Source organism: Lipotes vexillifer, unplaced genomic scaffold, assembly GCF_000442215.2.
Source record: "Lipotes vexillifer unplaced genomic scaffold, Lipotes_vexillifer_v1.1 scaffold822, whole genome shotgun sequence".
Taxonomy (NCBI): Eukaryota; Metazoa; Chordata; class Mammalia; order Artiodactyla; family Lipotidae; genus Lipotes; species Lipotes vexillifer.
In genome coordinates, this window is record NW_006770496.1 from 3,894,446 (window position 1) to 3,909,613 (window position 15,168).

General features: G+C 41.8%; 1 protein-coding gene across 2 annotated transcripts in view; it reads right to left on the bottom strand.

The window, feature by feature from the left end:
- BMPER (BMP binding endothelial regulator) overlaps positions 1 to 15,168 on the bottom strand; it is a 258,905-nt gene that overhangs the window by 121,529 nt on the left and 122,208 nt on the right. Inside the window, exon 7 of one of the 2 annotated variants that reach the window (XM_007446128.1) lies at positions 11,258 to 11,262. The exons of the other annotated variant lie outside the window; for it this stretch is intronic. Within the exon in view, the coding sequence (XP_007446190.1) occupies positions 11,258 to 11,262 (5 nt within the window). The remainder of the gene's footprint in view (positions 1 to 11,257; positions 11,263 to 15,168) is intronic. 2 annotated transcript variants of the gene reach the window in all.

A 15,168-nucleotide genomic window follows, 5' to 3' on the forward strand; every position in this document is an offset into this window, starting at 1 on the left:
CTTTCCCTCTCTCCCCGCATCATTAACCCCTATGGAAATCGGGCTTCACTCAAGGTCTATTTCACACCTCTTCTCAACTGTGAAGTCTTCTAGATGCCTTCACTTCCCAGTAACCTCCTCCATCTTCCCATGCCTCTTCTTTTCTCATCTGTACTCCTGTATTTTTGACACATACATAAACGTTTAACCCTGAGAGACAACACTGGTTTTGCCTCTAAGCTAGACTATGGTATGGGCAGGAACCAGTCCTTTGAGCCTAATATCCTTCAAGAGAGTGATGGAGGCTTCCCTGGTGGCGCAGTGGTTGAGAGTCCGCCTGCCGATGCAGGGGACACGGGTTCGTGCCCCGGTCCGGGAAGATCCCACATGCTGTGGAGCGGCTAGGCCCATGAGCCATGGCCGCTGAGCCTGCGTGTCCGGAGCCTGTGCTCCGCAACGGGAGAGGCCATAACAGTGAGAGGCCCGTGTACCGCAAAAAAAAAAAAAAAAAAAAAAAAGAGAGAGTAATGGGCTCAAGGAAGCATCTCAGTAAAAATTCATTGAATGAAAGGAAGAGCCGCCACACAGAATGAGCTCCAGAATCCAGATGAATTTTTCAGAGCACTTTAACTACAGGGTGCTGATCAGATGGCAGAGTTCAGGGCTGTGTGCATCCCCTCCTTACCTTTGTATCTCCTTGGGTTTTGAATATTTTGGGTACCAATTACATGTTGGTGCTGATACCTCAAAAAGCAACACTCAACTTCAATTTGTAAAGCTGGTAGGATTCCTAGTATTCCATGTATTTTTGTCAAATGTTTGAAAATTTCTAAATGGTTAAAATGCATAGGGACTAATGACTATTCCCATCTGGTCAACAAGAAAAGGCAAGCTAGGAACTTCCACCATACTGGTGAGTTACAATTTTCACCATTTGCCATTCCTTGAGAAGGCAAGTTTGTTCTTTAGAAGTGGTCCTTTGTTCTAATTACATATGTGAGTGCTTCTCCAAAAGTAGCTGTTTTTAAAAGAAAGACATGAAACTTGTTCCAGGTCTATTTTCTTATTTTTGTTTTAGCTGATTTAGTCAAGAATACAATTGCTCTGTGTCAAAGTTTACCCTAGAGCAACAGTTCTGTTGCGTAATAATAATAAAAAAAAAATCTATCTTCCTGAATATAGTGATGAGTGCAAGATGATAAAACCACAGCCATGTGCATGCAGGATGCTTCTCCCACCCCTGAGGGCTGCTGAGAATTGGGGGCTGGAAACCTTTCTGTAGCATGTGACATGGCACTCATCCCTTGACCAGGAAACAGAGTGTGGGCCCCTAATGGGAGGCGGGGGGAAGCACAGCAGTGCATTGCTAACCGGTGACAACCAATCAGCTACACTCAACCACATTCTGGAGCAGTTTTTTTCCCAATGTGCAATTGCTTGAAGAAAATGGACTTCTCCATTGATTCTAGATACACATGGGGAAAGCGGGAGAGGAAAAACTGGAGGGGTTAGTGTAGGGGAGAAATACATCTTGGGTGCAAAGAGTTCATGTGTGACCCATAACTCTTACATCATAATAGCCAGTGGTATAGAGCTGACTTGTGAGCAGAGCACCAACTCTGAATTACAGGTTAGGTCAAAAATCTTTCCCCAAAGAAATGGATGTCCTTATCCATGCCTCTCTTCAACCTGGAAATTTATCTTGGTAAAGTTGCGGAGCATGACTATTACTCCAGGGGTAAAGGACTTGGTTCTCGGACAGTGCAGAACAGGAAATCCAAGCAGAAGAGAGGCAGCAGGAGAGCTGTGAGGCTGAGGGGGCAGAATTAGAGTGGACAAAGGCAGAGATGTCACCTGCAAATTATAGTGGGTGATAAGCCCACTACGATGGGAGAGAGAGAGAAAGAGAAAGGTATATATAGATACACACACTACACCACATAGCATAATAATTTGTGTGGGAGGTTGTGAGACTCACCCATTAGACTATGGCTTTTCGACTTTGGCATTATTGATGTTTTGAGTCAGATAAGTCTTTGTTTCAGGAGGCCATTGTGTGCATCGTAGGATGTTTAGCAACATCCCTGGCCTCTATTCACTAGATGCCAGTATGTCCCTTCATCCCCTGGTTGTTAGAAACAGGAACGTCTCCAGACACTGCCAAATGTCCCTGGGGGACAAAATCAATTCCAGTTGAGAACCACTGCACTAGACCAATGTTTTCGCAAGCCACAGTCCAGGAATCTGCATTTTTAATAACTTTTCCAGCTGAGTTGGATGCTGCTGTCCAAGGCACTGCATTTTGCAAATGCCTCACTAACAGGAGCTTCCAGCGAGCAGGGATTAAGGCTTATTTCTCTTGTGAGTTTCTCCAGCAGCTAGTGCACATCATAGCTTGTAACATGTGATCAAGACGTGTTCTGAAGGAGGGAGAACATTTTTCAGGTGGAGGAGTTCTCTCTGAGAGAAGAATCGGGCCCCATTTCACCTCTCTGGTAGCTGAAGGCCACTTTTATTCAGGCTTGTGGAGGCAGAGGGCAGGAGGGAAGGAATGGGTGCCTGCAATGGATGGGGTTGAATTGTGCTTCTCCAAGGCGTCTGTGCTGAGTCCAACTCAGCCTTTATCATCACCATCTGTGTGGATCCTGGAGACGTTCTACCCCGAGAAGCTGAACATTATGCTATGCATGGGTTTTTGTTTCCAAGTCATAAAACAAAACTCAACTTCGATTCTACACAAAGAGTCAAGGATATGTCAGCAAAGCTTGGCCAAGATATTTATTTTGTCCCATGAAAATCTTGTGCAAACAATGACCCCTGAGAAGTGCCCACTGGGCTGATAAAAACAAAAACCTTTTTTTTTCCTTCACAGTCAGAAAATCAAGACCTGCTTTAAGAATCAGCCTGAGCCAAATTCCTTTTATTTTTCCCATCAATTAACGTTTCTAAGTCCAATTGTATTGTTGTTTTGGTTTCCTACTGCTGCTGTAACAAATTACCACACAGACTTAGTGACTTAAAAACAGCACACATTTATAATCTCACAATTCTGGAGGTCAGAAGTCTGAAATCAGCTTCACTGGGCTAAAATCAAAGCGTCGGCAGGGCTGCATTCCGTCTATAGACTCTAGGGAAGAATCTGTTTCCTCGTCTCTTCTGGGTTCTAGGCGCTGCCTGCCTCCCTTGGCTCATGGCCTCCTTTCTCCGTCGCCAAAGCCGTCAGTGTAGCGTCTTCAAATCTCTCTCTGACCCTGGCCCTTGCTTCTGTTACCACATCTCCTCTGACTCTGACCCTCCTGCTTCCCTTTTATAAGGACGCCTGTAAAAAGGGCCCATCCAGATAATCCAGAATAATCTCCCCATCTCAAAATCCTTAACTTCATCATATCTGCAAAATCCCTTTTGCCATATAATGTGACAGTCACAGGTTTGGGGGATTAGGATGTAGACAACTTGGCAGTCAGGGAGCCATTATTCTGCCTAACAAAATTATTATTAAAGAAATGACATTTAATTTCACTGTACAGTCCCAGATGTAACATTCCAGGTCTAATGTCACTACAACACACTATAATAACCTGTTCTATCAGCCTTCCCCTCACTGAACAAGCCAGTTTTTTTCCCCATGTTTCTCAGAAAGGAAAAGATAGCCAGGAATCTCAATTTAAACCCCGGTCATATGATTGCTGAACTGAACAAGTTTGTCACTTCCTGTGTGCTTTTCTTCCTATGCTTATCTCTAGGTATTTCATTCTACCTCTCAGAGGGTGACATTCAATCCAGACAATTTGATTTTCTCACCTTATTCACTCTCTCCTTATTGTCACAGGCCACGATCGTAAGTGCTGCTGGACGTTTTCAGGAGCAACTCTTTGGTGTTAAGGAAGGAGGACACCCACCCTGTTTGCCAACAGGTCTCTTCAGGGCCCTTAAATTGAAGTTCCCACCAAACTGTATGACACGTCACCCTCTGGTCCATGCCAGTGAGCCCTGCAGGAACTTGAGTGTCCTCTGATGGCCAGACAGATGACTCCCAGAATTTGACTGTGTTCATTCTATTCAGAGATACTTGCAGGGAATTACAGAGAAACTCCTGCATGGCCTCAGCTGAGTGGGGGTGGTGGGTTGTGTGGTACCACAGCCAGGCCTCCCCTGCTGCCACCTCAAGGCTTATTTTCAGCAGCTGCCCAGGTGAGCAGGCCCAGCCCAGCTGTGGAGACAGCAGTGGACTTCAAGGGCCCACGGAGGCAGAGTCAAATGTCATAATTTTGTGAACTAAATATTAGAGTCATAAATAAATAGGTGATATAAATGTGTTTATTATTTCTTCACTAACACCGTTTTCAAAGGGGGTTTCCGTTTGGTGTTTGCTTAAGCCTCATATTTAAAGGTAAAATTCATGCCTTCCTCTCTGAGTCCTTGTTCTTAGCTCTTTCTCGTCACTTAGCTGAACGGCAGGGCTTTGGTTTCTGTTTGTTTGCTTGTTTGTTTTCAATGTTTCTGCAGTTGAAAAAGAAAATTTCAACCTTCTTTCCCCAAACGCAGCTTTCCACGCAGGCGGACACACAAATCCCTGATAAGACTGGGATACTGTTAGAGGCAAATTCCAACTGGTTGGGGGTTTCCACAGATATTTCACTCCTTTCTTTGTTGATTATAGAAGCAGGAAGATAAGACCACCCGAGAGGACCGAGATCTCTGAGCAAATGCCCTGAAACACGAGGGATAAGGAAAGAAAGCCCTGGGAATGAGAGCAGATTTGCCAGCCCTGGTTCGTTTGGTGTCCGCAGGTAGGGACAGTTGGAGCAGAAGTGATCTGCCCTGAAGGATGCGATGCCTCTTTCCAGGGCTCAGTGAGCAAAGAGGTAGGACTTGCTGATAAGGGCACTGAGAATCTGGCCCTGCCTTACTGGCAAGCATGGGGGTGCCCTCTCTGAAACAATCAATAAATAAACAAACAAATCCACAGGAGAACACCCTCCTGATGTTTCAAATTCCCAGAGACCTCCCAGACCACCCCAGTAGGACATTTCTCAACTGCCGTCCAAAGGAAAAAAAAACAGCAAAAGAAAGAAAGAAAACGAGCCCTCTTCCTTTTCTTGCCATTTTTATCAAAGTTCGACCTTTCATCATCATGTAGGCAATCAAAGCTGTTACAAGCCTACTGCTGACACATCAAACGCTTTATCTACAGTCTGGCCCAATTCCAGGGAGATGAAAAGCACCATCATTCAGAACTCACACCTCCTGTGAGTTATGAGCCATTCCTGAAAGGAAGGAAATAACACCATTGTGCAGGAGAAAGGGCATTTTTCATGTTCCCCAGGCTGTCTACACTGCAGCAAAGCTGGATATGCACTAAGGAGGAAGCCATACGAAAGCCTTTGATGGACGCAAGCGTCTCTAGAAATATTGACCCACAGACAGAAACCCAAGCATTGCTGATGGACTGCTCCTCTAAAACCTTTCTGCTGACCTTTAAGTTTTGGCCACCAGAAATACTTTATGGATACCACATGCTTCGTATACTGTTTTATTTTGTTTCCACAATCTTTCGTTTGGATTTCGGCATCATTTGCCCAAACTGGATTGAGAGTTCAGTGAGGGCAGAAGCTACGTTCATCTTTCTTCTGTCGTCTTTCTCAAGTACTTCTGTCTTCCCAGCTCCACAGAGAGATCACAGTAACGTCAGAAGTGTTTGGTTTTCAGTTAAACACCTACTTGTTGGGGTGACAGTTAAAACTGGAATAACTCAAAAATGTTTGTGCTCCAGTAATGTTTCCTAAGGCCCCCAAATATCTGTTGCCTTGAAATAAACTAATCTTAATTAAGATAAATCTGGATCCCCTTTTGTATTGACAAAATGAGACAGAAGTCTTTGAGATATTTCATAAATATAGTATGACCGAACACACTACAGAAAAATAAGATTACATTTAAACTTTGTTTTAATTTCTGAATAGCAATTGATGAGGCACAGCATTTTGGCTTTTGTTCATCCATGCAACACACATTTGAGTTTCTGTAACGTTAGACACTGTGGTCTTTAAATGAAAATTTTCAGAATCTCCATTCAATATACATTACTATGTGCAGTTCTCAACTTTGTATCGAGTGGCAATTCCCTAAAATTCTAACAAAATCTAAAATGCCATGAGTACAACAATCATGGAGTCCAATAAACACTCTGGCCTCCATCAGGGGACACTGTCCAGGGAGACTAGAGGTTCCTGGAACTATTCATTCAAACTAGTGATGCCCCCCGGGTACCGGTCTTGTCAACCAATTCTAAGTTTGTGTTTTGAGACAATCAGGCTGTAACTCAATCTTGGCAAGCTTTTGGGATAACAGTAATCTAGGCCCAATATGATCAAAGGAAAAGAAGCATACAGGCTGTTGCAAACAGCTGTGGTGGAGGGCTCCCAGCTCGTGTTCTGACATGTTTGGGCAAGTCCAGTGAAAGAGAGAGGTTCACCTGTTTGTCTTCCTGTGAGAGCAAACCCCATCTTAAGGGAGGAAGAGATGCAGCACAACAGAAGGCCCTAGTTTCTGAGCCTAGTTACAGAAGGAAGGTATTACTGTAAACATAGCTTGGCAGCTCTCACTCATGTCATCCCAGGTCCACTGCCATGGATGTCCATGTTGGTCCTGGGGAAGAAAGATGCTGAAAGTAAAGCCTAAAAGAGCTGTGAAACATTCAAGTACAGGCCCACGGATTTGGGATTCCTATAATTGAGTAAAACACACAAAAAGGAAAATGGAATTGGTCCTTCTTTCCCACTTCCCCTCCACACTGCTTGTCGTTGGAGGCCTCCAGGATATTAGTGATATTGTGTAATTCAAGAGGGGGTAAGCAGTATCTGTGCCAGGCTGAGAATCAAAGTGCGTGGAAAAATGGTGGCAATGCCGAACAGAGGGGACAATGGCAGACAGACATGGGAGAAGATGGAATCTTGTCCAGCACAGAAAAGAGATATTTCCTCTATTACTTTCTAGGAAGGCTGGCCATCTTCCTAGAAAGATGATCAGTGTGGGCAATATCTAGTATAAAATAGCACCTATAGACAAAGCATAGGTATATTCTCTGGCAAATGGACTCATACATTGGCCAGGCAGAAAGAGGAAGTGTTTGGCCTCTTGTAGAAACAATGAGTTACGTTAAATCGAGCTTCTCCTGGAATAATCTTAGGTGACGTTCAGAAGCATTGTCTTGTAGTCCTAGCCAAAACATGCTTCAGAGAAGCCGGAAGAGAATAGGTACCTCAGAGAGGCAGCAGCTGGGTGAACAGTTTACCAGGTCATGTACGAGGTCTGAGTGGACAGCAGCTCTATAATAATATGACAATATGCCTAGCAACCCCCGAGGTTTTAATCTCAGAAGGATAAAGAACAATAGATGGGACAGGTCAAATCCTTAACCCTAGTAAAAAGAATGAAAAGCAAGTTCTACCTGAGCAACACGATTAGTACCTTATTTCAGAAAATGATACAGAAAAGACAGCAGTTCAGGCAATAGCTAGGACAGAAGTTCAGGGGCTTGCTGGAACTACCCTAAATGCTTCGATGAAAACCAAGCTAATGGCAGAAGAGTGGAAGGCCACCTTTGATTGGAAAACAGGGGAAGGCCGATCCACTTAAAATACCTGTCAGGACTTTAGCGGTGAGTGGACCAGAGTCAAGCAACTCAGGACACACACAGGGGCTCTCTTTAAAGACCAGTACTGAAGAGGAATATTTGAGGAGTAAATGTCCAAGACTCAGGAAGACAGTGTTTCAGAAATACCAACCATTTTAGGGACTTCCTTGGTGGTGCAGTGGTTAAGAGTCCGCCTGCCGGTGCCGGGGACACGGGTTCGAGCCATGGTCCGGTAAGATCCCACATGCCGCGGAGCAACTAGGCCCATGTGCCACAACTGCTGAGCCTGCGCTCTGGAGCCTGCGAGCCACAACTACTGGGCCCGTGTGTCACAACTACTGAAGCCCACCTGCCTAGAGCCAGTGCTCCACAACGGGAAAGGGCACCACAGTGGGAAGCCCGCACACTGCAATGAGGAATGGCCCCTGCTCGCCGCAACTAGAGGGGGCCCACAAGCAGCAATGAAGACCCACGCAGCCAAAAATAAAAATTAAAAAAAAAAACAAAACCCACGATTTTATTATACCAGGTCAACTAGAGGATGATGGCAGTGTCTTGAAAACAAGCAGATTAAGTGGAAGTTTACATACTGAAGGTGGAACATCCAGCCCTTTTTTGACCAGGAAATCTAGAGGGTCACTTTTTAAATTGATCTATGCTATGTATAAAGAGCTTTATCAACTACTAAAGTTTGGATGCCAAGGTCAGAGAACTGATATAAACAAGTAGCTCAAACTATATGACCAACTCATGATCAGAACATTCCTAGTTCAGATTGGTTGAATACATTTTTAATCTAAAGAGTGTCTGGCATATTCTCAAGTGTATAGATTACAGATAATGCCCTTGCAGTGAAAGATTTCTCTTAATTTTTAGATAAGATATAAAACTTTATGTGTTCTAAGTAACTATCTGATAAGGTCTGTTCAGGGACTCTGTGAGTGAGACACCAAGACAAAATGTTTCCACCTCCCCTCCAAATATTGCAAAGGTGGAAAATACACTTACATTTATGTTATACATTTTACTTAAAATACATCTTGTGCAAAAAATTACACTCATGTGCAAGGACTATTTTGTGTTTTGGGGCTGGGAAGATGTTTCCAGTGGTTTAGGACAATGACTATGATCCACTGACCTTCTAACTGGTTTAGCCTGAGGTAGCGTTTAGGCTCAAGTCTCACTCCCTCTTTTGCAAACCCTCCCAGGGACACTAAGTTTGAAGTCACAAGTGGCCCATTCTCTGGGATCAATTCTGCCTGGAAAATGGCTGCCCTCATTTAATAAAATTTGCTCTGGGCAACCACAAAATCCATAGTCCTCAAAGGGTCTAATAAGTTTCACTTTCAAAAACAGAGAAGTTCTTAACACTTGCAAATGAAAGGAGCAGTGTTGCACCAAAACTGTGCATAGCAAATATTTTAAATGATTCTCTTCACAAACATTCCTAACTCCAAAGGGTAACAGGAATGAAGGAGCAGAGCCTCAGATACACATGTATCCCAATGTTTTGGGCAAAAGACTGCAAATCCTAATGAAGAGGCCATTTCCTTCATCGAATACTTAGAGGTGAGGTCTCTGCGCTGAAACAGTCTCTCAGAACTCCAAATCTGATCTATTATTAGAGTTGTAGAGCTAACAATATCCATGCATGTGGAAACGATACCAAATTCCTGATAATGGGTGATGAATCAAAAATCTGGGGGAAAATAATGACTTTTTAAATGTTTACGAAATCCTAGTTCATGAAGGCATGAACCTTCACTGCCTCCCTGTGCCTAAGCTCAGTACAAACACGGCAAGTTTTCAGAGTCTAAATTTAGAAGGAAAACTGGAAACCCACATGGTTCAAAGGAGCAAATCCTGGGGTTAAGGGCCCCCTCCCACCCCGGTTGATCCCTTACTACTTTGCACTCAATTTACTTTACTTCTCTAAGTTTCAATTTCTTCATCTGTAAATTAGAAAAAAACAACAATACCCACTCTCACAAATTCATATAAAGAATAAGATGATGGAGGTAAAGGTTTTAGCTCAGTGTCTGGTACACAAATAAGTGCTCATTAAATGCTTAGTTCTTACGAATACATAGGGTCAAATTAATTTTAAATCCCAGCCAGCTCCATAAATTAACAAACGAGTGACCTTGGGCAGTTTATTTAATCTGAGTCTTGGTTATTTAGTGAATGGCATTTACTAAACAATGCCATTTTCCTTACAAAGCTGTTGTGAAAATTTTACGAGTGAATGTACTTGAAGTGTCCCGCAGAACTTAATCTATAAAAGTTACTGATAAAAATGAACCTTCCGCACCCTCAACCCCACCCTGCTCTCTTTAGGATTAGCCATTCAAAGTATGTTTCACTGGCCCGGAGAACAGGGCTGTGAAAGGAACAGGGCTGCGGTGACTTTTCCTCTGAATTAGTTGGAGAACATTTGTGTTTTCCTTGGCACCAGGAACACATGGAGTAGTCTTTGGGGTGCACAGTAGTGCATGCATCGCCCATGTATTTGCATAAAATTTTAAAGCACTTTCTTGATATATGCAGTATGACAGCCGCTGTCACAATGTATTTATATAAGTTCTGTGCGGATTTTATAAAATAAACTTGCAAATGTTTGTTTTCCTAAGGAGGGGTGTGTTTGGGGGTTGGTAGGGATAATCATTTCATCTCCCTCTAGAAGGTAACACATGCTGGCACGCTCCCTTGCTCCATGATCACACATAGGCTGGTGTTCCCTACGAATACGTGAGGCAACCCCACAGATATAGTAGGTCACTGTACAACCATTTTAAAAATGCTTTCTCTGTAAAAAACAGCATTGATGGGCACCATAACCACAATCGACCTGAGGTCTAGAGGGAAGGATAAAAGAATTGGCTGTGATTTCTAGCACACTGAATCCTGCAGGCAAATTGTCATACCCCCAGCTGGCTGTCCATCTTTCCAATGAAGGAGTTAGCCAGATGTGAAAGACAATGGCAATTCCTTACCAACACACGCCAACATTTACCTCAGCCTTCTTTCAGACCACTGGAAGGATTTTCTGGATTGGCCAAATCTCTCCATCAAAAGTATCAAGGTAACTGATATTCAATTATCTCCTATACCATTTCCTAAACTAGTAGTTTGGTGAATCCTGTTTCATAAGAGGTTAACTAGGGGTTCCATGACACAAGACTCCTGCCAAGAAATGAGTAAGGTTGTGTTAAACAAAGTTAAATAGGATTTTTTATTGCAGGTCTTTTCTTATCCTGTAATTCATATGAATAGTCAACAGGGAGAATATAGGAGACGGTTTCTCAAGCTTATTTGACCACAGAACCCTTTTGTCATGGCACCTGGACATATTCTGGTACAATATAAGGAGGAAAACAATTTGGAAAATGCTAGTCAACTTCAACTTACTACTGTATGTCTGTCCTAAGAATTTACAGCTATAGAATCCTTCCTCCTTGTTGCAAATTTCTTGATGACAATTTTAGGTTAAACAAGTCCTTATATTGAGCAATCAGTATTCCTTAATTGAACACCCAATTCTACTCCCCAAAGCCTTCCCCTCCATAATTACTATATTAAATAATATGCTCTTCAAATTCAATTTAAGATTCAATTTTTATAGATTCCAAAAACCACTCTGACAGTGCCTGTTGGCTGGTTGGTTTTGTTGATTTTTTTCAGGATTATCTTGATTTTTTTTCAGAACATAATTTATACATGTTACAATAGAAAAACAAGAATTCTAGGCTTCAACATGGCTCTTTTCCAGTTCTGTAAACCAGGTCACCCTACCAATGTCTGGCATTTCTAAAATATTTATAAATACCATAGTAGGAAAACTCCATCTCCCACATCCTCTGAAAGCATAGCTGGCTACAAATTCCCCAGGCATGCTCTGTGGGCTATGTGGTTTCCATGACTTTAAAAGGGCTATTTGTAGGATATGCTGAGGAATACTTCAGCCATGTCTTTCTTGTCTTTTTTTTTTTTTTTTTTTTTTTTTTTTTTTAAATAGCAAACTTGCCCCCCAGTCCCTGCCTCTGGGTGGCCTTAAAAAAGTGACACGTTGTAAACAAATAGAACCCTGATAGATTCCTCTGTAGGTGGTAATGGCAGAAACAAGGATCCAAGGAAAAGGCATGTTTACTCTGTAGCTCCCTTTCAGTGGGACTTCATGGGACCACAAGGGAGGCCGTGGCAGCCCTGAACTGGGTTAGGCCAAGGAGATGCTTAAACAGGGTAAAACAAGGCAGGAGCTTCGAGGATCATGCAAGGACACCAGGCTGGGAGCAGCCAGAAGGATCAGCACCCTTCCCAGGGCCTCTCCTCCACTGTTTCAAAGAGACAGGGGTCAAAAGAGCATGGATTTCACACCCATCTCTAGCCCCTCATTGCCCTGATACTGAAATTAAAATAATAATAGCAACAAGATGTTATTTTTAGAAAGTATGAAAGGTCTGAAGCAGCTTCCTCATTAATCTATTTTCTGTTACTCATGACCTTCAAATTTGTCTCAAGGAGCACACAAATTTTACGTCTACAGTCAGGGACTGTCTCTCTCTTTTTTTTTTTTTTTTTTTTTTTTTTTGCGGTAAGCGGGCCTCTCACCGTTGTGGCCTCTCCCGTTGCGGAGCACAGGCTCCGGACGCACAGGAGGACTGTCTCTTTTGTTCACCACTATATTCCCAGTGTCTACCACAATGTCTTTTTTAAAAATAAATAAATAATTACAGTTTTTGTTGATAAACTGCGATACCACTGGGTAAGCCACCTTCCTCACTTAGAATCCCAGCGAGAAGTTTTCATGATTTTTCATAATTAACATTTTATTGCCCATTTAATAGTCCATTGTATTGACGATATTCTTTATGATGAACTCATAAACACCCCCTCCAAATTCCAATTCTGTCTCTAGATAAGATAGGTTCACACAGAGAATCATTCAGGCCAGCGACCATAGCCCCGGCTGGCTGTGCACCTATCCTCATAAAGGAGTTAGCCAGATGTGAAAGACAATTTGTCTTGTGACTGCACACCAGCTCCTCTCTTGCCCTTCAGGTAGGAGGAACCCGTGGCTGGTGCCTGCTCCCGGGTGACAGTGTGCCAATCTGAAAGCCTCTAGATTGGGGCCAGCAAAGATTCCTCATGGGCATTTCTGGACAGACACCCAGAAACCAAAGGACAATGGCAATGCTAAGAAAACTGGGGGGAAAAAAATTAAAAATGATTTGCTTTATATTTAAACTAGATATGGATTCCTAATCCGGACCTTATGTGGAAAACTTAGCTTAAACCAATGGTTTTCAGACTTTTTAACCTCAGGATCCTTTTACACTCTAAAAGGTTAATGAACCTACCAAAGAATTTTTGTTTACATGGGTTATTTCTATCTATCAATATTTACTGTATTAGAAATTAAAACTGAGAAATTTTAAAACCTGTTCATTTTAAAATAAAAAAATTCACTACGTTAACATAACACACTTTTATGAAAAATAACTATACATTCCAAAACAAAAACAAAAAAATAGGGAGAAAAGTGACACTGTTCTACCTTTTTGCAAATCTCTTTAATGTTTGGCTTAATAGAGGATATTGGGTTTTTCTATTTGCTTCTTTCAGTTTATTGCAATATGCTGTTTCAGGTTCAGTTTATAAAGAAAATGCAGCTTTACACAGATACGTAGTTGGAAGATAGAGGTCGATTTTAAGAGCCATTCCATATAATTGTGGATACTATTCTTTGATATTATACCAAAATTCAAAAATCTTAAAGGTTGGTTATAATATGGAATTAAAAACCATATCTTGCCCTTTCAGTGGAAATTTTTCTCACACATGATGTTTTAACTCTATGCATTGGTCCTTTGCGAAGTATTGATTTAAGCAGATCTTCCAAATGTTAGTATATTTCATTATCAAATATCAAAAAGAAATAACATTTATTATCATCTTTTACCTATTCAGAAAAAGTCTTTAAGTATAAAAAAATCTTTCAAGCTCACAGGGGCAATAAATTTTTCCAAAAGTCAAATTTTCACATGAAAACTAAACTTTTCTCACTGGTGACTTAGACTGTCATTTACGTCTTTAAAGTGACATGCTCACAAATTTTTTTTCGAGAAGATGCCTGCCAAATGCCCAAGTAAAAATGGAGTTCCATTCAAAAAAACTCGTTGGACTACCATATGACCCAGCGATCCCACTACGGGGCATATACCCTGAGAAAACCCATAATTCAAAAAGAGTCATGTACCACAATGTTCACTGCAGCTCTATTTACAATAGCCAGGTCATGGAAGCAACCTAAGTGTCCATCGACAGATGAATGGATATAGAAGATGTGGTACATATATACAATGGAATATCACTCAGCCATAAAGAGAAACAAAATTCAGTTATTTGCAGTGAGGTGGATGGACCTAGAGTCTGTGATTCAGAGTGAAGTAAGTCAGAAAGAGAAAAACAAATACCACATGCTAACACATATATACGGAATCTTAAAAAAAAAATGGTTCTGAAGAACCTAGGGGCAGGACAGGAATAAAGACACAGATGTAGAGAATGGACATGAGGACATGAGGAGGGGAAAGGGTAAGTTGGGACAAAGTGAGAGAGTGGCATGGACGTATATACACTACCAAATGTAAAATAGATGCTAGTGGGAAGCAGCCGCATAGCACAGGGAGATCAGCTCGGTGCTTTGTGTCCACCTAGAGAGGTGGGATAGGGAGGGTGGGAGGGAGACGCAAGAGGGAGGAGATACGGGGATATATGTATACGTATAGCTGATTCACTTTGTTATAAAGCAGAAACTAACATACCATTGTAAAGCAATTATACTCCAATAAAGATGTTAAAAAAAAAAAACTTCAATAAAGTCAGCAAAAACTCAAAAAGAGAAAAAGTGGTTGGTTCTGCTCACCATTCAAATAAACACCTAAGTGGTTTTTTCTTTAGATATCCACTATATTTCAATATTCAGCAGACTTTTTTAACTTCCCATGTTAAAATGATGCGTATTCAAGGGTCAGATTTAATAAAAACAAATAATATTTAGTTTCATCATGAACATTTTTAACTAAAAATGGTTTTTTTAAAAATTGAGAGTACACAGTGGTGGCCAATACAATGATCACTTTGGGGCCATTGCCTTGATCAGTGCTAAGGCTCTAACACTTTTACTCACCATCAGTGCAAATGTGAACACAGCCCCCCACAAAGGTAAATAATATCTTAGTATTATGATAAAAATAGTTTTGAACTCATAAACCCTCTGAAACAGTCTTTGGGACTCCCAGGGGTCCATGGACTACACTTTGAGAACCGCTGACTCAAATGCTTTGACTTTTACATTCTTGAGGTCTACCTCCATGAAGTAATTCTTATAACCATGATAAACAAACCAAAGTACAGCAGCACATTTGGGTCACAGAACTGAACTCTATGGTCCCAGGGCAACACTGTACATCATCACTTAAATCGGCAAGTTCACTTAGTGGACTGTAATGCCACATGGACTATGGAGCAAAAAAAAAAGGGATAATCAACAC